The 25003-nt window shown below is 42.3% G+C and overlaps 1 protein-coding gene across 2 annotated transcripts in view; it reads right to left on the bottom strand.

Moving 5' to 3' along the window:
* GALNTL6 (polypeptide N-acetylgalactosaminyltransferase like 6) overlaps positions 1-25003 on the bottom strand; it is a 790170-nt gene that overhangs the window by 587817 nt on the left and 177350 nt on the right. Inside the window, exon 6 of one of the 2 annotated variants that reach the window (XM_074355532.1) lies at positions 4767-4792. The exons of the other annotated variant lie outside the window; for it this stretch is intronic. Within the exon in view, the coding sequence (XP_074211633.1) occupies positions 4767-4792 (26 nt within the window). The remainder of the gene's footprint in view (positions 1-4766; positions 4793-25003) is intronic. 2 annotated transcript variants of the gene reach the window in all.

Here is a 25003-nt window from a genome sequence, read left to right as displayed (position 1 = left end):
TAAAATACACACAAAACTGGAAATCGTTAAGTCCGTTCCCTAAAAAAAGATACAAATAAGCTTTTTTCCCTCTAAGACAACAAAATGCATCCAAGTGGACCCTACAAATGACTAAACCGAGACAGTCCTGAGTCTAAGAGACTGGTTGTAAACACTAAATCTGCCTCCTCGAGCTTCCTCTGCCAAGCCTGAAGCAGCCTGTTCATTTTTGTTTCCCTTTTAATACTTGAGATTTCTTACGACTTAATCAAGTCCAGCTGGATTTAATTTCCTAGCTAACACTGTACATATCACAGCAAATTAAGTGCTGGCTTCATATTTAATTTTTGTGTAATCCCTCAATATTATCATATGTAAAACTTGACATTTCCACAGATGACAGAGACATCACGTGAGCGCATTTCGGAATATACCTTAAAATCTCTTCATGAGCTTGAGTGGAATGGGACCTAATTGAATGATGGGCCAATATGAGTAGAAAACGCAGAGCGATACTCAGGTTAGCGGTGGACTGGTTTGTAAGAAGCATGCTGTTTGCCTCATTTGTGTTGTAATTACTCTTGGTGACAGGACAGAGGGGGTGATTCCCTGCGGTGCCACATTTGTGCCCACATTTTGCTTGGCATCTGAGTGTGATGTTTTGCTCGTCTTAATAAATTCACCTTCCCTTTGTTTCATCTGTAGCTGCGTCAGTGCAAGGCAGCACACCTGTTACCGTCACCACACTGAGAGAATGTTATTATCACATCAGTGTCATGAAGGTTGGCACCTGACATCCGAGCAAGGGGACAGCTTCTTCAGGCTCCTGGTGGACCAGACGCGGAAGCCAGGCTCTTCTCTAAGCACGTGGACTATGTTCTGTGAAAATGGACGCCGGGCAGACCAGCCGCCATGAAGCGGCATCAGCTCTCTGTTTAATACACGGCAGAGGCTAATTTAGCAAACGGGAGCCACCAGAGAGACATCAGTCCTTAATAACGAAGACTTTCTTGGACAACTAGGTCAGTTCCCCAAAGGGCGGTGCTGTGACGGGGAGACACACACGGCCTGGTGCGTGGCGCTGCCGGAGGCTCGTGTTCACCCAAAGGAACGTGTTCCTCTGCCAAACGTGCCTCCCTGGGGAGGAGCCAGCCAGTTAATTAAGCCAAAGTCAAAGATCTGTGTAAACAGACTAAACAGCCTTATATAATACACTACAATTTAAATATTGTAGAAATTTAAGAATACACAATGTATTTTTAAAGTATACGTTACTCACCAGGATAAAGAACATTTCAGGGATAATTACCTTCCTGAGTCCCATGTCTTTCCTATTGTTCTGCGGGGTCCCCCACGTGTCTGACGGTGAGCACTGCCCTGCTCTGTCTCTGTTTCTCTCTGTCTCTCTGTCTCTGTCTCTCCCTCTCATCTCCAGCAGTGAGTTAGAGCCCAAGGGAGATGAAGGGGCCATTCTGACCGTTGTGGAAGCTACAGGGTAACTTGACCAGAACATTTTTCTTCCTTAAGTAAGACACAAGCTAGGCTTGGAAAGGTCTTTGTGAAAAATGGGAAACAGAAATAACTTAAGAAAGCACATTCCATAGCATTCAAGTGAAGAGGAAAAATCATAATTTAGATGGATGAGCAGCTCTCAGGTTATCTGAGATGCTGACTTAAAGTAAGAGAAGCAAAAACAATACATACGTGAACATGTCAGAAATCACTTATGGCGTTTTAACAATAACAGCGTCATCATTATAATACTCCTAAAACTCAAAAGTAACTGAAATTCTTACAATGAGTGAAGCTAAAAATTAGAAAGCAGGCAGGATTGTCTATAATATGAACATCATTATTCCGTAACAGGAGCAAAATGTTTCAAAAATCTATTCGTCCCTTGGTATCCACTGGGGATGAGGTCCAGTATGAACCATGGACACCAAAATCCACGAATACTCAAGTCCCTTACATAAATGGTGTAGTATTTGCATATAACATATGCACATCCTCCAGTAGACTTTAAGTCATCTCTAGATTACTTGAATACCTAATGCAATGCAAATGTTATATAAATAGTTGTAAATACAATGCAAACACTATGTAAATAGCTGCTGGCCACGGCAAATTAAAGGTTTGCTTTTCAGACGGAACTTTCTGGATTTTTTTCTCTTGACTATTTTATTGAATCTGCAGGATGCAGAACCCACACATACAGAGGGCCAACCATAGTGCATTATGGGATGATAACCATTAACAATGGAAAAGAGAGTTCTCAAAGGTGACGCAGCCTATTTGAGGAGTCAGCGTTTATGCAAAGTAAAACTTCTCCCACAGCCTCCCAGCTGAGACACAGTCTCCCAGATAAACCTGATTATAAGAAATAGCTTCTCCTCTGTGTGCTTGTCACAGTTACAGCTGCAGTCCTGCAATTTTGAAAAAGTCATTCACTTCATTCAAGCCTTGTCTTCTCCGCTGCCTTGAGCACTTTGTAAGATGAGTAGAGATGGTGTCTGATTTTTCAGGGCACTGTCCCCAGAGCATAACATGGTGCCTGGAGGCATGCCTTGAATGCTCTAAACCTAGGTATTATGAAGGCTTTATACATTTACAGGTCAATGGAATCTCCTGTTGATGGCAGTCTTACCTATCTGGTTGCAATGGTCAGTGACAGCTGAGTTTTTGAAATGGTAAATTGGGATGGAGATGATAGGATTAGGAATAAACATTCTTAAGGAAGTTGACTATTTTCTTTTCTTTTCGTATTATCATTATTTTTAATGGAGGTACTGGGGATTGAACCCTGGACCTCGTGCATGCAAAGCACACACCCTACCACTGAGCTGCACCCTCCCCCAGAAGTTAAATATCTGTTGTTTAAAATGTAACATACAGTTAATTGCCAACAAACACCTTACTTAAAGGAAAAGTCTGAAAATGTTTAAGGCTGATTCCTAAAATGTGTGTAGGATGCTATGGTTTGGAAACCGTCATGAACCATGAGCTGAGTGTTGTAACCCTTGCACCAGTGAGGGAGTAGAGACTGGCAGAACTTAAAAACTGGAGAGTCTAAGCCTGACCTTTTGATGTCAGGATCAACGCTAAGCCTGACCTTTTGATGTCAGGATCAACGCTAAGCCTGACCTTTTGATGTCAGGATCAACGCTAAGCCTGACCTTTTGTTGTCAGGATCAACGCTAAGCCTGACCTTTTGATGTCAGGATCAACGCTAAGCCTGACCTTTTGATGTCAGGATCAACGCTAAGCCTGACCTTTTGTTGTCAGGATCAACACTCTTTCAGTTCTGCTAAAGTGGAAACATACTAACATGATCCCAAGACCTGAGTCCATTGGCATCTGCTCCGAGGAACACCATGTGCACCTGCCCTCCGAGGTCCACGTCTCATGGGAGCGCTCCTCCCTCCGCTGAATTCTCCCCCCTTTACAGCCCTTTGCAGTGGAGGGCATGGTGTCCTCAGGCATTTCCGGCCTGATGCTCTGCTCTGCCGCAGGAAATAGATTATCTGTACTTAAGTTTTAGTCCCTTAATTACTGCTGCTTCAGAACGGCTAGCCCACGGCAGAATCAATCAAACTTCCTCGGCCTTTGTTTATTTCCCCAGGTGAGACCCTAGAGGGAACACGGTTCCCAGAGTAATCTCTTTCCCCTGATGACCCATGAAGGTTTTATAGGCAATCAAATCATGGCAGCCAGCTGTTGTCTCCAGAAGGCACCCTTCCCTTCTTTGTCATAAAGAAACCTGCATATGGCTTCTCTTCCACCGTTTAAATTTTTTCTGCACTATTCCAGCCATACTTCCTCTTGATCAACCAGCAAATATTTATTCAGTGTCTGCTCTGAGCCTGGTACTGGTCTCAGTACTGTGGTTATGTGAAAGAATCCAAAAAGAAACCCATGACCTCAAAGAGCTTAGATCTAGTGTTGAAATAAAACAGAAGAAAAGAGAAGAAAAAGAGAAGACGTGAGGACCAAATTGTTATTCACCCCAAAATGTAACGATTCAATAGAAGGTGGGCCAAAAAGGAGAACTGAGAAACAGTAACCCGTTGGGTAGTAACGAGTCCAGCCCAGTGTGGCATCAGAGAAGTCCAGCAGGAGAAACTGCGTTTTCAGCAGGGAGGAAAGTTGGGACCCTTCATTCTGTCACAATGGTGATTTAGATCCCCCAGCAAACCATCTGCCACAGCTCTCAGAAACGCTGGCTAAAAGGGTAAAAACGAACAGATAGACTAGTGAGCTAAAAAGCAGCTGAACTAGTAACAAATGAACTAGTAAATAAACAGGTAAGATCCCAAATGCACAAAGGGACAGTGACCAGATTACATATAAAAATAGAACTCTGATCCACATCCAGAAACAACTTGCCCAGAAAACCCCTTTTCAACAATGACCAGGACAGGAAGCCAGCCTGGTCAGATCTGCAGGAAGTCAGACTGGTGTCGCCAGAAACCATTCAGGAAGCCAACCAGTAGCTTCTGTAACAATTGGTCCAAGATGCCCAGGGCTTGATTAATAGATGACAGACCGAATTTTTGTTCCTGCTTCCAATTTAGGACCAACCAGAGAAGCCAAATCCGCGTCCCTAACCAGTCACATGCCGCATGTTGCTTCTAGTCGGCCTGACTTCAGCATCCTCAGGCCAACGACCTCCGTCAGGACAGCCCTGACGCCTTCCCTTGTTTGCAGTACAAAGCTCCCCGCCCGCCCCGCCTGCCCTGCGTCTCTGCCAAAATGCAAGTGAAGGCGGCTGACGCCATTGCTGTCACCACCTCCGAGTACATAGCTTTTGCTTGCTCTCAGTTGTCTGGTTTTCACTGATTTCCATACAGACAAACACTACCTTGAATGCACTGACTGGCTGGCCAGCAACAAGGGAAAAACAAACAAATGAACAAAGTTAGGAACCCAGTAAGGTAAGTAAGCTGAACTGAACGAGTTTTCCACCTGGAGAAAACCTTTCTGTAGTGATGACCTTTGCTGTTTGTGACCCGGCGGAGTAGAAGGAACGTGGGGTGAGGGAGTTCCAGTTGGCAGAGGACTCCTGCTAGCGTGATGTCTTCATAAAGATGGTGCACTTCGTCATTAATGTCGAATGAAATACACACTTACCTCCTGGGGCACAGCAAAGAAAAATGCCTGCCTTGGAGGGTGGAGAGTTCCAGTAGAAAGGTACTGAGGAACAGAGCAGCCCTGGAAAGCTGCTTGTTGAAGAGAAGGGAGCTCACCAACCCGGCCTCCAGCAGCTTCCAAGTTACGTGCGTGGCTGCACGTACCTGGACGGCTGCGCGTTACCACGTCCACCTGTGCCTTGTCATCTCTAAGCCGGCGCGTTTGGGAACCTCTCTTTTCCTGCCGTCTTGAACCTCATTAGACAGTCTTCACCTCATTGTATCAGATCTGACTCTCTCGTTTCTCATGCAATTGTTTCAAAATGAACAAAACAATCTGATTAAGTTTCTATGATTCTGGGATCAATCCACTGCATGTCCTGTATATAGGTCTTCTCATATATTTGGATACAACATATAATATCATTTTATAGTCCCCCAAACAAAGCATGTATCAAACTTATTTTCCCATTGAATGTTTTTAGCAAAAAGATGATCCTGGCACTGCTGTTGTGAGTGATAAACTTTTAAAAGCACATTTTGTCTTTGCAGAAGTCAGAGAATTAACAGAGATCGTATTTCCTATTGAAGCATCTTCCACTCTTCTCTTCTGGTCTTTTTTAAATCGCATTTCTTCATCTTCCTTTCATCTTGTTTTTAACCTCTTCCTGATTTCCAGTCTCTTTCCAATCAAGTAGCCGACAAAGTTCCAAATCCACGTAACAACGGGGAACAGTATGATCTGAGAACACAGTTGTGGACTCATCTTTGTTCCAGCCACAAAGCCCCCTTCCTGGCTCTGGAATACATCTTCCTGAAGCACTTGCTAACGCCCTGGATGGGAACCCGCATCTTCCTTGGTCCCCACACCCCCTTATCTGACAGGCCGGAGAAGCAACCCATCGAGAATGTAATTTCTACTCACCCTTTTCTGTGATCTCCTTACCCTGCTGATTTTTCTTCAAAAGGCTTCAAAATATATATATATATATTCTTTATGTAGTGGATATACACATACATACACACATATCCTTGTCTATTTCCTGCTGTCCTTTACCCTGCACACAAGAACGCATGCTTAGAGAGCCAGTGCATATTCTGGTCTGTTCATGTTAAATTCCAGTGCCCAGAACTGTGCCCAGTGCAGAGTACATTTGCAACTGATATTTGTGCAGTGACTAAACCAGCCAAGGCGAATATCGAATCCCTATGTGGGATTTTGTGGGTGAGGTGTTCCAGATAGATCACCGTCGATGGCTTACTGCTCCCCACCTCCCCCGCTGAAGGCGCACATCTGCTGACAGATATTATCTACAGGGAAATTGATGACCGACACGTGTGTGTACGCTGCATATGTTTACGATTAATTTATTAATTTTGAAGGATCTCTTTCATGCTGAATAGTGGCTGAACGAATTTTAGTACCACTATTAACTGTGACTTTAGGAATTCTTCTTGAACGCTGATGGGATGGAGCTGACATTAATCAGCTCTGTTGACCTAGATTACAAACTACACAGAAAAAAAAATTTGCATATTCAGGCTATAAGTCTAACTGTCGGTGATAATGTTGGGGGGTTTCTCCTCCTATTTAAGCATCTTCTCTGGTCTGCAGCTGGAGAGAATAATTTCTGCAGTATCTTTAGGGGGCCCCTTAGTCCATCTGTGTGCACTGCACAAATAAAAAGCTGCTCGTGGCAACCACATCAGACCTGAGGACCTGACATTTGTGCAGGAGGAGACGAGGGAGAGCCCTCGTCGCCGGCTGGGACTGCCCAGTGGGATGGATAGCCAAAGTCAGAGCAGAAATGGAGCTGCCAGGTGGCTTATGCAGTTTGCCAGAAGATACTCATAAAACACCCACGGCAGAGAGTAAGTTAGGAAGCTTGTGTGATGCCTCCACATTCAGGGCTAAAGCAATCTCATTCATTCCTTCACAACAGGGTCTTCGCTCACTGCCGTGATGCGCTGCGGACCACGGCTCCCAAGGGGATGGGATTCCAAAGGAAAGGGAACACTGCTTGGGAGCCACACATTTTTAAAAAAGCATTATCTTTTCCCAAGGTGCGGGGTAACAGGATATTCTTAGTTAAGTATCTTATAGATTTTGCTATTATTATTATTATTATTTTATTATTGAAACACCCTGAGAAATGTGTCAAGCGATAAAAGTCTTTTGTTGATGAAAAGAAGACTTGAAAATGAAGTTTTCTTTTAGCAGGGGCTCAAATTGAGCATTTTCCAAAAAGGAAAGCGGTATTCCTTTTTTAATTTTAAGAGTTACCGCAAAATACATTCTAGGTCACAGATTGTCACTTATCCTGTGTTATATTAGCCAAATTTTACAGGAAAGCTTCCTTTACTGTTTATTTCAATACAACTTGATGATACTGTCATATTGAAAACTTAAAGTTGCAAATTAATATATTTTTTGAGGGAAATGTGTCGGGAGATTTGGAGAGAGATGAGCAGAAGAGTGTTTTGTCAGCAAAACACAAAACAATCACTTCTGCATTCTTATGATCTTTTTAAGTTATGGGAAAGAATAGACTTGAAGATCAGGATGAAATGATTTTGTCTCAAAGAGGACACAAAATTGTGTCAACTAGTGGTGTTTAAAAAAAAAAAAAAAAAAAACCAGACTCAGAGATTGCAGACTACACAGACTACAAACAAAAAATACATCCTACACATGGCAGTATGTTTGAAATGGGATTTCAAGTGTTTTTCAGGTCAGAGTAGTTCAGGGCAATTGAAGATAACACCAACCTCTAGAAGTATTTATATCACATGAAACAGTCAAACCTACTGACTAATGAAACTCAAATTACATTTTTTTGATGAAACAAATGCTTGTGGTTACTTCTAACATGGTAGTGTAAAGATTTGCTAAAAAAGATTTTATAGTGTTATTAAAACGAATTTTCCATGTAATACACCATATGAGATGTTTATCTTGAGAAAGGGGACTTCCCCCACCTCGCCAAGATCAAAGGTCAGACACAGATGCTGAAGGAAGCACCTTGAGCTGAGGGAACGGCCTCTGTCCTGCACTGTTACATTAATCGTTGTGGCAAGAAGTGAGAATCACCCCATTTGGTTTCCATCCAGGTTCCGAGTGGACAGAGGTGGGGTCAACCCCACCTTGACTGCACAACAGTGAGAAGACAGCTCCAGCCACACGCGCACCAACTTCCCCTTGCAGTTTAGGTCTTAACGATCCTATTTTATCCTCCTTTCCCTTAACGTTGAAAGTCTTAGTCATTCCAGGTGAGAAAAGTGCTCTGAGGATTTAAAACCACATTCATCAGCACCACTAACCAGCCCTCCTGCATCCCCAGAGCGTGAAATAGCGAAAGTTAGCGACAGACCATCCAAATGGTTTCCACTGCTACGACCTGGAAGACACTTTAGAAAACAAATCTGTGTCCGAGTGGTAAAGGGTCTGACCTCGAGTTTTCGCTCATCAGTCATTAGCTATAATGGTTCCAGTCAAGGTTAGTTCAGACATGACAGCAGAAGGCGCCAAAGTCAAACAATCATACTGTTGACATGGTTGTCACTGTCTCTAAACAAGTGAGGGGGAGAAAAAAATCTGACCGAGGGCAATGCAATTAGCATAAGATGTTCTTGAATGATTTGACCGCAATGCCTACAAAATTTAATGTGGCTAATATTTGGCTTGAGAGTTAACGTTTAGCATGAGTTATAGCCAGAAATCCTGGAACAGGTTTGAATTGAGAATATGTGTAATGCCATGTGCAGCAACATGGATGGACCTAGAGACCATCATTCCAAGTGAAGTCAGCCAGACAGAGAAAGAAAAGGGCAATGTGGTATCACTCATATGTGGAATCTAAAAAAAAAAAAAAAAAAGAGAGAGAGAGAGAAAGAAAGAAAAAAGGACACTATGAGCTCATCTACAAAACAGAAATAGACTCGCAGACATAGTAAACAATCTTATGGTTACTGGAGAAAGGGGGTGGGAAGGGCTAAATTTGGGAATCTAAAATTTGCAAATGTCAGCGACTGTACTTAAATTAAAAAATAAGGAGTATGTGACTATACTTCAATTTTACTTATTTTTTTAACATCTTCTTATTGAGTTATAATCATTTTACAATGTTGTGTCAAATTCCAGTGCCCTAACCCTGTGCTACACAGTATAATCTTGTTTATCTGTTCTGCATATGCCTGTCAGTATCTACACATTTTGAAACCCCAGTCTGTCCAATTTTTAAAAATTTGTTTCAAAAAGGACTGAATTCTTTTGGAGAGGATGAATCCTGATGTAAATTACTCAATAGAGAAAATGAAATAATCAAATAGGGAGAGAATTTGGACAGGGCATCGCTCACTCCACATGAATATACAATGTACCACCTCAGGCAGAAGGCAAGCTCACATTTGGATGCATAACAGAGGTGTTACATAAGGAATGGGGAGACCATCTTTTTCAGAAAAGCATTACTTCATGTAACTCTCGGCCCATACTTCAAAAAAAAAAGCTTTGTGGTATTGGACAGAGTCCAGATAAGGATAACAAATGGTATGAAGTACAGAAAACCTGACCTCTAAGTAAGGCTACAAAACCACACTGCAACCCAAGGCGGGACACCGAGGGGCCCCAGGGACTGTCAACATGCTCCAGTACTCAAGAGAATACGCCCAAACCGGGCAAGGGTCTGGGTTTAAATAGTCATTTTGGGTCAACAAACAATTGTCCATAATGACAAAGCATCAAGAGTGTCTTGTTTAACTGCAACACAGGGGTTTGCACATTGCTTTTTCAGAGGCATTCAGAAAACAAAACAAACTGAACAGAAAAGCAAATGTGAGGCGATAAGAAAAAGCCAGCAGTGACTCACTTTGGGGGGAAAAAAAGTGATATTTCCTAAACAGTTTAAATTTGGACATCATTCAATTAGAAGAAAAAAAAAATCAGCCATAACTCGGCAATTACGGTTTCTTTCATTTCTAGAGGTTGCTGAACACACTGCAAGGAATGAAGATAAAAGCCGACGGTGAGAGGTGGCTCCTTTCCCGGGGGACATGGGCAAGCTCGGCCAGGGAGCTGCTGGGGTGGCCCTGTCCCCACCCACGGCTGCTCGGAGACCGGCCCTCCCCTGCAGGCCTCCCCAGCCTGGCGGCCCTAAGACGCACAGAAGGACCTCTCCGCAGTGGGAAGGAGATGACATTCTGGCTGCAGAAGAAATCCTTAAACTTATCCTGGTGCCAAGCACCGTTCCTTCGGCAGGAATTAAGGTTCACATCGCTCCTGGTAACCGCAAGCACTTTCCGAGGCACCCTGCCAGAGGGAATCCGCACAGACGGCGGGTGGGGGGTACGCACTTCTATTCGACTTGGTAAATCTCACATTGCTGCTCCCTGGTAGCAAAGGAAGCAGAAAGGAGAGGGAGGGACGGCTTCGGATCCCGGGCAGGGAGGGGTTACTCGCCGGACTTGGCAGGAGAGGCAGGTGCCCAGCACAGGCCTGGGGCTTTCCTGCTCCCCGGACACACCTGCACCGCCCCCGAGGCACAGGGCAAGAGGCCGAGTGACTTCGGTCCCGTGGAAAACGGGGCTGTCTCCTGGAAGGGCCCTTTTAAAACAGGCGGCATGCTCTGCTGAAACGTGCTCAGGGACGCTGATTTCGGATGTCACCACAGCAGGTTACTCACTGCTTTGAAAATTTAGTGACAGCCTTTAACTCTTGGCCAACCATCCTTCGTGGTATTTCTTTGCTTTTCAGAGACAGGACTTTCCACCAAGGAGGAAGGTTAAGGGGTGAGTCTGCGGGCACGGTGGGGTGGAGGTCAGGACGCAGGCAACAACAGCCTATAAAAAACACAAATCTGACCACGGTGTAACAGATTCTGTAACAAAAGCATCCTGGTTGGTGAGCCTAAGTTTTGTACTGGGTTAGGGGATGGGCTTTATAGAAAGACAGCCGTGAGTCTGATTCACATTTGGGCCACTTTGAGGTGCGTGATGTTAGGCACACTGTTCAGTTTCTCAGTGTTCTCATCTCTACAGTGGGGACAAAAATGCCAACTCTGAAAGCTGAGAGTGAGTATTAAACAGCACTATGTAAGGCATTTAGAGTTCATCGCTCAGACATGGCAAGTTCTCTAGAAATAGTAGGTACCATTCATATTATTATTATTACTGCTACTTACAAGTAAGACCATTCAAGGTAGATACTTTGCAATCAGGATGTTTGTAAATTCCGGTGTTTATGGCTCTAAATTAAATCTACAGAAATCTAACTTAACACTAGAGAGTACCTTTTTTTAAGAGAAGTTAACTTTCTATACAATGGTTAAGCAAGAGAAAACGGTCCAAAAGTTACACATAGCAGGAGGAAAATTAAATTCTAACTTAATTAAAAATTAAATAGCTAATAAAAGCACACGTTTGGGTTTTCTGTGAAGTTTCACATGCCTTTTATCAAGATTTCCAGGCTGCCAAGCAGACGTTTTCAGATTTCATGATCAAAAAAAGAATCATTCTCTTTCATTTGACAAATAGAGGACGTGGAGGGGGAAGGACAGAACCAGACAGCATCCTGGGAGCCAAAGGTCACCTTCAAGGGGCATTCGAGCCTGGGACGCCCCACTGTAGTGGGGCCCATCGCCTCTCTGAGCCACCTGCCTCCCCTGCCCAACGTTTGAAAACTAAAATGTTCAAAGTAGTATCTGCTTATCTTGTAATAACCTTTAATGGAAAAGAATATGAAAACGAGTATGTGCCCATATATGCATGACTGGGACATGGTGCTGTGCACCGGAAATGGACACATTGTAACTGACTATACTTCAATAAAAAATATTATCTGCATAGATTAAAAGCTGGGAAAGGAAAAGAAAGATAAAGCAAACAGAGAGAAGAAGATCTGATAACTTTTATAAGTATTAAGACAAGCCTTTCAAAGAAATGAAGTTTTCCTTCCCAGTCATACGAATTTGTGAATTACTGATTCCAAACAGCTCTCGGGTTCAGGAAGTCACTGTCCCCAGCATATGTGTACACATGGCCATCTCCCTCACAGCTAACTTAGAGCAGACATTGCTTTCCCCCTCAAATTTGTACCAAACGCTTCTAATGAAGACGATGCAGGCAGACTGTCTGCATTTGTCTTTCTCCTTAGAGCCCGTGCGTTTTGGTGTTAACCCTTCCCCACACAATGGAATAAAGTCTGCAGAAACCGACGCCCTTGAAGAGCTTTGTAAAGTAAGTCTGTTCCCCGGTACCTTTCAGCAACTCATCCAAGGGCTCTGCAGAAAAACGTGGTTTCTTCACAGTCCAACAAGACGGGCCGCCAGGCAGTGCGAACACCGGCTTCTCAACCCCCGCCTGAGACAGTGGGCATCGTGCGTGGGGGCCTGACGTGTGGAAAACTACCTCGGTGCTCTGATTAGATCTGTGTCTGTGTCATCCTCCTAGAGACAACGAGAGACATGCCTTCTAATTCCCAAATACGTAACTTCTATCTGTTTCTTTTAAAAATATTTTGTCTTTCTGGAGAAATGGCATCCTCAAATCTTCATGAAGGTGCAAATAATACAGGGTAGCACTGAGAAGGATTCATCAGAGCTGAGCACGTTTGAATTTTCTGTCGTAAGTAGGAACAGAGAAATAGAAGACAAAATGTACACATTTCTAGCACATTTCATTCAGAAACATGCATTTATCAACAAATAATTTATATATACATGTACATCTATGTATATATCTGCCCAGAAATAAATGCATTTTGCATTTATAGACTTGTGTCTGTCTTAAATTTATAACCATCTTCTTTCTCTGAGCTTGCCACGTTTGAGTAACTCAGGTTTAGAGATGGTCTTCATTTAGCACAAAGCAACACCTACTTTTCTCTTCTGGTGAATCACCTAGATCTTCTTGGAACAAAATGTCCATATATTTTATTTGGAACTGAGTTCTCACAAATTCAGTTAAGAGCGCTTGTCCTAGCTGGACCAAATTTCGCTGAGGCCGACTGGATTCGAGTTCCCCGGGCTGTCCCCCTAAGAGGGCTGTCCTTGCTCTAGGACCCCCGGGTGCCCGGTACCCCTTGTGTTTGCATCAGAACATGCTCTCATTTACCCTTCCAGCCCAGGGAGAGGACAGAGGAGAGAAAATGAGAAGAACATGGCCTGTGACAATGACAGATACTTTGTATGGTTGCTCCCACTGCTTACTAGCGGTCTGGCTGTGGACTAGGGCTTCAAGTAAACACCACAGTAGGAATTAAAAAAAAAAGATCACTATGCGTACACAATTTAATGTAGCCTGAATCCTGAAACTGTTAGCAAATTCATATTTAATTCTTAGAACATTTACGATCCTAACTTTTTTTTTTTCCAGTTTCAGAAGATCTCTTTGGTAAGTTTAGAACACTTCCCAGCTTCTTCCTTCCACTTTCAATGACTTTGTTTTCGTTTTCTCCTAGACTTTTTTTTTTTGAACATTTTTTATTGATTTATAATCATTTTACAATGTTGTGTCAAATTCCAGTGTAGAGCACAATTTTTCAGTTATACATGAACATACATATATTCATTGTCACATTCCTTTCTGTGTGAGCTACCATAAGATCTTGTGTATATTTCCCTGTGCTATACAGTATAATCTTGTTTATCTGTTCTACATTTTGAAATCCCAGTCTATCCCTTCCCACCCCCTGCCCCCCTGGCAACCACAAGTTTGTATTCTATGTCTATGAGTCTGTTTATGTTTTGTATTTATGCTTTTGTTTTTGTTTTTGTTTTTGTTTTTTAGATTCCACATATGAGCAATCTCATATGGTATTTTTCTTTCTCCTTCTGGCTTACTTCACTTAGAATGACATTCTCCAGGGACATCCATGTTGCTGCAAATGGCTTTATGTTGTCAGTTTTTATGGCTGAATAGTATTCCATTGTATAAATATACCACATCTTCTTTATCCAGTCATCCGTTGATGGACATTTAGGCTGTTTCCATGTCTTGGCTATTGTAAACAATGCTGCTATGAACATTGGGGTGCAGGTGTCATCTTGAAGTAGGGTCCCTTCTGGATATATGCCCAGGAGCGGGATTCCTGGGTCATATGGTAAGTCTATTCCTAGTCTTTTGAGGAATCTCCATACTGTTTTCCACAGTGGCTGCACCAAACTGCATTCCCACCAGCAGTGTAGCAGGGTTCCCTTTTCTCCACAGCCTCTCCAGCATTTGTCATTTGTGGACTTTTGAATGATGGCCATTCTGACTGGTGTGAGGTGATACTTCATTGTAGTTTTGATTTGCATTTCTCTGATAATTAGTGATACTGAGCATTCTTCATGTGCCTATTGATCATTTGTATCTCTTCCTTGGAGAATTGCTTGTTTAGGTCTTCTGCCCATTTTTGGATTGGGTTTTTTTTTTTTTTCTTATTATGTCATATGAGCTGCTTATATATTCTGGAGATCAAGCCTTTGTCGGTTTCATTTGCAAAAATTTTCTCCCATTCCGTAGGTTGTCTTTTTGTTTACTTATGTTTTCCTTTGCTGTGCAGAAGCTTGTCATTTCCTCCTAGTCTTGCCCTCATTTCTAGGTCCATTTCCCCATCTGTTCAAGTGATTCAACTTAGTTCTTCTCTGTCAAGCCCCAGGTTCCGTCCAAGCAGATAGTTGTTTATCTCCGTGTCAGCAAGTGGCCCTGCCAGCCATTTAGTATTTTAACAAACATGTCACTAAAGATAAACCATAAGCAGCAAATAAACATGTCAAGCTGCTTTTTTTATTTACAATCTAATGACTATATTTTAAAATGACTTCTATAACCTGTCTTGCTTGGTGAATTAGGACACCTTTAAAAAACTGATAATACTTAATTTTAGCAGAGTTGCAAGATGCTTAGGGGAAATGAATATTGATACAAACTTTCTGGAAACCATTTTGTATTATGTATATTGTGTCTTAAATATGTTCATAAACTCTGATCCAAATACTTTTTTTCCCCATGTGTACTCTATGAAATAACCTGTAATTGGGAAATATATATATCTATAGATATACATATATATACATATATCTATATATTTATGGCAAATATATTCACTAGGGAGCTATTTATGGCAGTAAAAAACTGTTAAGAGCTTAAATGGTCAACAAACTAAATAGTATATCCAATTATCATACTTGTGCATACAGTGCTTGCACACCATCCAGCTATTTAAATAATATATGAAAGGCTTTTCCAGAAAAGAAATTTATGCCTTTGGCACAATGGTAAATGATAAAATGCATAATTCAGTGTTTTACATAAAATGTAAGTTCGAGTATGTAAACAGTATAAAGAGAAAAAAAATGTATGTGAAAATAGCTAATGTTAGCACTGTCTGCCTTTGAATGGCAGAATTTTAAGCTAATCCGTATTATTAATAGCAGTTTTAAAAATTCATTTTATTTATAGTCATCTTCACTTAGCAATTTTTCTACTAGACTGAATATTTTGTTTCCCAAATACTCCATTAGCGAGCACAGTCTTGGTTGCTATATACTTCAGCATGAAAAATTGGCAGCTTTTTTTAATAGAGTCATTGCTGGACTGCAGTGTGTTGTGTCTAATTTCCCCAAGCTTAAAAACCTGTGGGTGGACTGGAATTTAATTTCAGATTCTCTCCTGTAAAATCCACGACGACAGACCGGTCTGGGGACGCAGTGTGTCAACAGCAGACCCCGCCCCTCAGGAGCTGGCTGTCTTCGTTGGCGAGTGGCGTCATGGTGTCAAATCTACCCTAGAAGAACTCAGGGAGAGGTGGTTAAGGGGAAGCAGCCGTCCCCGTGCCATGTCTGGTTGACAGAGTGGACCTGGGCTTTGCTCGGTAGACCGGCCCATCTTGAACTTGGGGCTGGGTGGGAAGAAAAAGGTCCCTGATTTCTAGACACAAGCTACGTTCTCCAATCAAGTTTTTAACCAAAGAACCCTTCAGTGAGGTTTTTCAGATATGTGACAAGCTGCTTCAACATTGTATTTTTGCCCTGCTATCTTTTTTTTAAGGAGCTCCGGTTACTTCAAGAAAATTCTGGGGAAAAGGGGGGAGCAACAGTGATGCATGGGGACAGTTTTCAGGTCTAGAGTCTAATACACCTTCAGTGGGACCGAAAGCCCACCCTCCTTCGAGTAGTCCTGGCTGGAGTCCTTGTTCCTCCTCCACCCGCTTCATGCCTATACTGCAGGTAGGAAAGGGCTTGCTCTGAGCCCGGGTGGAAGGAAAGCAGGGCCATTTTCTCTGCTTTATTTATTTATTTATTTTTTGGCCACAGAGTCCCACCTTAGGGGCTACGGGCCACCGAGCCAGCAAATCATGAAGTGACGTTTTGTTTTCCATTTGGGTGGGGGTCGTGCACATAGTTCCAATGATCTGGACCCATAAGGAGGAAAAATGACTAAGGCTTTGAACTTCCCTTGGTCTCTGTTACAACGCCAAGTTAATGTCGTCAAAGTTTGTTACATGTCCTGTTCAACTGTGACGGGCAAAAGTCCTTCCCCTGTGAGTTCTGAAGCCATGCCCTACATGATCAAAATCTTTGAAGCCAATGACAGAAGTAATAAATGCCTTGGATCATTGAAAGAAAGAAAAATGGAAGGAAGAAAGGAGAGAAGGAAAGAAGGAAGGGAAGAAGGAAAGAAGGAAGGAAGGGGAAGCTATATTATTACTTAATATATTACTTATTTATTTTAAAAGTCAGCAGTTGGCCAATATAAGTATGTCAATAATTAATATTTTAAGTTTTTTCCTACTATTGTCTCTAGTTAACTTTTCATGTTTTAATTTTCTAAATCAAATAGCTAAAAGGTAAGATGTGCCACTTAAATTACCTCTCTTTGAACTGAGATTCTCTACCCCTGGATTTAAAATCCTGTTATAAAATCATGTGTGTAATCAGAATCATTCTAATCTCAAGGTTACTGCAATACACTGAGGTGACCAGTATCAAATACTAATTATACTATATATGGAAAACATCAAATGTATGTCAGATTTATCATGCAGTAACTCAAAGTAAGTTAAATGCCAGAGTTAAAAAGAAAATTTACTAAATTCAAGATGTCAAACTTTATTTAAATAGTTATAAATATTTCTGAGTTATTTATCTTACTCAGCTTTCAAGATATTCCTAGAACATTCTCATTCATTTGGATTTTTTAATCTACATATGCACTTTATTTTTCAATCTCACACTTGGTGATTACATTCATTGTTATTTGGTCCATGGATACATTTTATTTATTATTAAGATTTAGAGAACTTCAAAGGGAAAATTTAAAGATCTTGCCTCTGTTCTGTCCTCATGGAGAATGACCCATGCATGTGCTTGAGGTCATGGACACACAGACACACAGGCGGACACACACAGGCACACACACACACACATACAACGTCCATTAGTTCTCTCTGGCGACGCACCTGAGATGTTCTGTTATCAGCGACAGAATTCCCTCCCTGTTGTCAAGGGGCCATTTCTACGTTACTCTGATGCTGGGCTGGCGGTGGGTAAATGCGGAGGTCCTTGCAAGCCCTCTGCTTCCCTGCCAAGAGCACAGGTTCCTGTCCTTGTCAGCAGCATCCTTTGAAAAGAATTCCTTCCAGGCAGCCCTGAGCCATTCAACCACCACCACAGGAACTGAAAGGAAGCAGCTTTCGAGAACGGCCGCCCCTTTCCTGGCCTTGACGACTCCCCCTCGGGTCCATGTCCACGCGTCAGATGTCTGCGTACAAAGTATTTAAGTGGACTGCAGGGACCGGACAGAGCTGGTCCGCAGATCACCGGCATTCGTGTTTAAAAATACACCCTATCTGGTTTCAAAGTGGTCTTCACGAAGCTTCTCACATAAAACACGACTTGGACATTGCCCGGCGCACATCTCTAAGATTCAGTTGTGAGATTCCCATTCCAGGTGCAAATGTGTCCAGGCAGCTCATGGACACAAATTTAGCTTTACTTTTATTATTTTTATTTTTTATTTTATTTTTGTCCTACTCAGGAGAACTTGTATTGAGAATCATGAGTCTCGAATATTATTTTTTAAACGTAGTGAAGCTTCTTTCTTTCTGCTTTCTGGTACCCCTTCCTCCCTCCTAATAATCAGGCAGCAATGATAGCTTGATATGAGCATGGTTTTTTAAGGGGGAAGGGTAAGTAGGAATAGCCTAGATTATTTTAAAAAGTTACAAATAAAATTGAGTGTGTAAAGTATATGTGTGTGTTTTAGCAGAGAAAGTTACATGGGAAAACTTTATGGAAAAAAAAAGATTTTTCTGAATACCAAAAGTTTGCCTTTAAATATGAAGATTTAAAGGGCTGCAGGAAGTCCAGTGGAATTCTAAACACACGGTGGTAGAAAGGCCAACCTTGCCCCCTCTGCCCCGGGGGGGATGTGATCACGGAGAGATGGCAATGGAGGGGGTGACCCTGGAGCCCTGACTTCAGTGCGCACTCATGGGCAAACTACCTTTCTTGTCCCACGTCATCACTTCCATGTGCCCTTGTGGGCTCTCAGGTAGACCAGTTCCCCTACTGTGTGTTCTTCTGCCCTGACATGTGCCCCTCAGGATGACCAGCTCTCCCTCTGAACTTCTGGTCCCCGCTAGCTGGGGGGTAGGTTGGGGTGGACAGCACATCGGAAGCTTCTGTTACCATGAAGCATGTTAAGTGTGCATTAGTCTCTAAGGATGAGCTCACGCCCGTCTCTGAAGACGCTTGGTGTCCCTGAGCTCTTTCCAAAGGAACAAGGCATGAATCCTGGGTCTCCTCTGCTTTGGGGCCTCTAAACAACCTAAAACCTTGAATGCTCCATTTCCAAGACTGGGACCTGAGGTCAGGGTTCGGGGTGCACTAAGGCAGTGCTTCTCAGAAGAGATGTGATATCTCGGTTTTTGGCTTTTTGTCTGTTTTTCTAACACCCAAGCTGTCACAGATGGACGCATTTGTAAAGTAAAAGTGACTTCTTAGTAACATAAGAGAGCAACTGGCAAATCTTTCCACCCCGGAGCACCGCAGCTGGGACTTACTTCTATGGGCCATTCTATGATTGTATGGTGTGTTGCTGATAAATTACATTTACATTTACTAATTTAAGTGAGAACAGCCAAGAGAGACAAATCAAAAAGAAAATGGAAAGAAACTGACAGTTGCCTTTTGCATCAGGTACAGAGGGTCACCTCATAGCAGGAGGGCAGGGCTTGAATGGAGACAAGAAATGGGCCAGACCTTCTGCCCCGTCCCTTTCCTCACCAAGCTCCTTCCGGTCAAGTGTGCGCAGGGGAAGACCCAACGAAGAGGACAGAGCTAAATGTAGAGAACTTCTTATGGATTCTTTGTAAAGAGAAAAATAAGATCTGGTTTTATAAAGTCCCAGTATTTTAAAAATCAAATTAGACCCGCAAAGAAATATATAATTTATGATCATGCATTGATGGCAAAATCGCCTAAAAGTACTCCAGCATTTACAGAAAGGCAGAAAAGATGAGCTCTCCAAAATCATCACTGAAAAGCCCACTTTTTTTTTTTTTTTTTTTTTTGGTCTATAAAGAACACTCCCATCCCTTTAAGATACAAATTATGCTGCTGTTAAAACTGGTACAATATCAATGGAAACAACTCTATCCTAATATAAACTATAATTCTAGGCTTTATAGCTTGGCTCTTTCAAAGTAAAGTGTGTTGGGCAGAGACTAAGCCCACAGACTGTCAGCCAAAATACATGAAATCTGGTTGAGCTGTCCTTTTTTGGAGAATGCAAACTGGAGCGTTCTGCTCTGCAAGCCGTTCGCACTTGGCAGGGGCCGACAAGAATGCCTTCTGGTATGGTGACCAAAAAAAAAAAAGTTTTAAGTGGCAAATTTTGAAACAGATTGGTTAATATTTCAAAATGTACAAATCATAAGTGGTAACTGTGCAGAAGGATCTCAGTTCATGAAAAAATATCTAACACTGCAGAACATGCTACACACGCTACGTGGACCCCGAGCTCGTGGGGGTAGGCCCACTGGAGGGTGTCCTTAATCAGAGCGTTTGAAGGAGTTTGCTGACTCAGGATGCCTGTCTCCTGGGGAGACTGAGGGAGAATGACTTGGATGAGCAGACGGCTCTTGTACCTAAAAGCTACACCTGTGGACTGTGTTTCAATGATGTCCAGAAGCAGCATGCGCAATTCAACCTAAAGACTCCTGGACACATCAGCAAGTTAAATTGTGTCCTGTGGTTACCCTCTACCTACAGCCCCCTTTTAGAAGGCTCCTGGAGGCTCATCTTCTCCTTTTTAGGTTTGTTTTTTTTTTTGGTTTTGGTTTTTCGCATTGTAGCGCCAGCATCGTGATGGGGTGTTACTCATGGACCCAAGTACAACGGCCAGCTGGTGACCCAGTCTCTCTAGAGCTGCATTAACACTCACTGGTCCTCCATCCCTTCAACAATATTTATTGAGTCGGTTTTGTGTGCCAGGCACTGTGGGGATAAGGACAAGGTCCCTGCCTTTGTGGAGCTGATGGAAGGAGTTTGCAGTTTAATCAGTAACACTTCTGTTGTGTTGTCAGATGCTTCAGAGGCCAGAAGACGATTTAGTAAAATATAAACTGGTAAACTCAGGTGGAAAAAACCTTTTGCTCACCCTTGCCTCACCTTAAAATTTTAGTTGAATACATATACACAACATAATTTGAAAAAATAAACATGTCACCTGTTTTTACACCGTCTATGTCATTGCTAACTGCAGAAAACTATTTTTCTCCTCAGTGGACCATGGGTCCCTTGTTTCTTGCTGTTTGCTGATGAATGTAATATTTCCTCAAATAAAAAGTTACCTTAACTTTGTCCCTTCTTTAACTTCATATTTGGGAACTGCGTGATAAATTTGCTTTACCAGCGGCTAATGATATCGCTGCTGAAAATCAATAAACATGGAAAGTAATGGCATCTAACAAGTTACTTGTATTAGATCTGCAGAGTTTTTCATATCATTTACCCTGCAATTCAGTCTCCAGATTTATTTCATTTTGCTCTTTCCAACCATTACCTTGTGTGTGTGTGTGTGTGTGTGTGTGTGTGTGTGCGTGTGCATGCGTGTTTCTCTCAGGTATAAAAGGAAGAGGAAAGTGAGGCAAAATTCAACCGATGCATCATTCTGACACCTCGGTGGTTTGGTCAGTGGCGTGCGGTCTGCTGTTTCTGATTTAATACATGTTTACGGTGCTTCTGGTTTAATGAACGCCCTGGGCCCTCGGACTGCTCTGTGTGCTTCCCTGGCATATTTCTTTAGTGAGAAAGAGATGCTGCTGTCTGTTCAAACTGATAGAAAGTAAAGCTGAAAGATTCAGGAGCCACTGTCCTGAAGAATCAATACAGAACCGTCAGAGCAGGCAGAGAGCTGCATGTGAGCAGAGAAAGGGGCACGCAGGCCACAAGGCAGGAACTGGGCAGGAAGGAGGGGCGCGGGCCAAACGCAGGAAACCCTAAGTCACGTGAGCACCGGGGGCCCTGGGCAGAGAGAGAAAAGCAGGAACCTCTGGGCTAAGTGGTCACACCTTTTGGGGTGATGAGTGGCCTGGAGACCGACAAAGAAAGGTGGGAAAGGGCAGGAATCTCCAGTGTCCAAATGTAATCTTTTGCTCATTATGCCCTCATTTTAATAAAACCAGCTGTGCAGCTCAATAAAACCCCATCATGCACCGACGCCAGGACACTTCAGATTCAGACTAAATAAGGACAAAAAGCCCTCCTCCCCACGGAAAGGTGGGGCTGGGATGGAAATCAGGGAATACGACCCCAGACCCCTCCCTCCCCCGTGAATACCCCACCCATTCATTTCTACACCCTGTGCAACCAATGTGCCAAAGAAACTCAGGGCAGCTGCTCCCCTGAGCCTGCCGCTCCTGCCTTGAGAGTGTCCTGTCCATCTTTTAATAAATTTTTACTTTATTTTTTTAACTACTGTGTCTTGTCTCTGAATTCTTTCTGGGACGGGACAAGAACCTGGAATGCCAGCTGCGCCCACCCCTAACAGACCCCCAGGCAGCTACGGGCCAGTCAGTCAGAGCAGAGGAAGAGAGCAGGGGCTGGAGGGGAACAGGTTTCATTCTGAGGGAGGAACCCTCATTGTTTCCAGCACCAGTATTTGTCTCCTTCATTTTGCAAGCCCTGGAGAGGTATTTTCTCAAGGGAAGTCTAATAACATAGCACCACACCCTCTGTGTCTCAGAAAAATAGCAAGATTGGCAAAGGGGCGTGTGGTGACATAAATGGCTACTACAAAAGAGAGGGTGGAGTGAAACCAACCCACACGGTGTCTTTTTTTTTTTTTTTTTTTTTTAAGAATTAAAAGATGATCTGGGTGGCGGGGAGGGTATAGCCCAGTGGCAGAGCGCGTGCTTAGCATGCATGAGGTCCTGGGTTCAATCCCCAGTACCTCCAATAGAAATAAATAAATGAATATATCTAATTACCTCCCCCCAAAGAAAAACCAAAAATAAACTAAAATTAGAAAGATGAATTAAAAATCTAGAAAAAGAACATGAGAAGAAATATATTTGTATAAATGAGTCACTATGCTGTACAGCAGACATTAACACAACATTGTAAATCGACTAAACTTCAATAAAAAAGAAAGTTAAAAAATCAAATTTTGAAAATCTAGGAAGTATCTCTGTTTGTCTAAAATTGACTGTTGTGAATAACCATAGATACGCTTTCCTCTGAAACCCTCTCCTCTGCGGTCCTGCGTGCCCTGCGGGAGGCTGTCATCTCCTGGGGCAGGTGTCCTGCCCCTGTCCTGTGTTCCACAGAACGTTGCTCCCGTGAACATTCTGTACTGTTCGTAGGTGGCTGCAGGGAGAGTTTTCCATTGCCACACTGAGTAAATGTGGACATGAAACCCGCGTGCTGGGACTCCAGATGCAGCCTGTCCCCCACGGCACCGCTCCCTGAAGCCCTCCGGGCTGAATGCCGACAGGGGTAACATGAAAAGTCATTCTTATGACGGAGGATAAGGACGCCCTAGGAGAGCTACAACTATATATTATTCGCAAAAACGTTCTGTGAAATTCAAACACTGACCAACTCGCTCCTTGTTGAAACATTCTAGTCTGAGGGGCTCAGCATTCTTACCAGCTGGTCAAATACCTTCTGATCAAACACTGAAAGCATTTGTGTGCCACTGAAAACAACATGTCAAGGGAAAGTCAGATACACTTTGATTAGGATAAAGCGTAAACAATAAAAAAAATCAAAATTGGGTAGGAATAAAAGTCCATTTCCCTGAGAGTCACTGACATACACTGTTCCACAAAGGGAATGAAACATTTTCTAATCGATACTCATTGATGTGCACCCGCTGGGTGATATTACATGGAAGAAACAATTTTATAGATCTTGGCACTTTATCTAACTTCCTAGCTCAAAAACATTTTTCAAAGTCAGGCAAACAAACTTTGCTGGATACGGCTTATTATTTGAAGTTATCAAACTTTCAAAGGCAGGTGTCTGAGTTTGGAATGATTTCAACTCTATTACAAAGGATTAGTAACTCTGAAGAGTCTAAAGAATCAATTACTTCTAAAAAAGCTCAAATTAATCTCATCCGCTTCCCAGTATTATTACATACTTTTAATACTCAGCATTTACAAGCATAAAATTAGAAGAAAATTTGTTGGAGTATTAGGGCAATGTAATATTTATAAAACTTTGGGTTTTAACGAGTAATTAACTTAGTGATGCAAAGCAAAAGATACGAGACGTTTTCAAAAGCAATTTCAAAATAAATGACTTCGTGTTATTTTAATGTTTTACATAAGATTTTCAAGTCTGTTGAGTTTTCTTTACGTCAAAGTCACACATTTGAGGATAAAATTCAAATTGTCAGGGCAAGTTGGACTTCTGTTGTCTTAATGATCCTTACTGTGTGCTTGAACTGCTAACACCAAAAATAAAACTAAGTGATGGTACAAACATTTCAGTTTGACTTTAAAGTGACATGCGTTATTCTAATGAGCAACAGACACTAGTGTTTATTACATAACTATTTTTTATCACATGGCCCTACATTAATTGGAAGTGGCCAGAAGGAATTAGACAATAAAGTGATTATAATATTGTAGAATTTTATAGTTGGAAGACATTTAGAATTGACCTATTCTGACCTCTTATTTTTAAGCATGAAGACACCCAGAGTTTTGGTTAAGATCGTTGTGCTAAATGGAAAATTAAGACTTGCATCTGTACCCTTTACTCCACCCACGCTGTTTTCCAATACTGAGCATCTGATTCTGTTTTTAACTAAACTTAACCACTCTCTTTAAAACTGGCTCCCCGCACCTAGAAAGAGCAGTTACACTTCCCTACTTCATATGCATTTCATAGAACCACAGCCTTTAAAACAAAAATAAAAACAACACAAAATAAACTGAAAACCTCCTTATAGTCATGGATGAAAAGCCACGCTGTTCAAAGCTGGAGATGTCTTTGCCTTTGAAACGTTCCTTCACTAGTGACTTGTGAGACTCTGTCACACAAAGAGCAGGCAGATGACATTGTGTCCTACGGTCTAACTCATAAAAAACCCCTGCTCCCAGAACATTGCCTGGAATAGCTGGGTGATAAGCAAATGCTTGTTGTAGCTCATTAGGTTCTAATCCCATAAATAAAACCATCAAAAGAAACCATACATATATATGATACTGTGATTTATAATAAGAAATATATATATGTGTGTGTCTATCTCTCTATAATATTTGACCTTCATCTCCATTCCCAGCACAGAGCTCTTAAAACTTGGAATTTCCTAAGTGTTCAGAGCAGCAAAGGTGTCTTTTGTTACATTAATGAGGTGACTTTTGGCCCAAACCCAGGATGGGGGCTGGCTGCCAGGAGCAC

Source organism: Camelus bactrianus, chromosome 31 (genome assembly GCF_048773025.1).
Source record: "Camelus bactrianus isolate YW-2024 breed Bactrian camel chromosome 31, ASM4877302v1, whole genome shotgun sequence".
Lineage (NCBI taxonomy): Eukaryota > Metazoa > Chordata > Mammalia > Artiodactyla > Camelidae > Camelus > Camelus bactrianus.
This window is presented reverse-complemented; position numbering and strand designations above follow the sequence as displayed.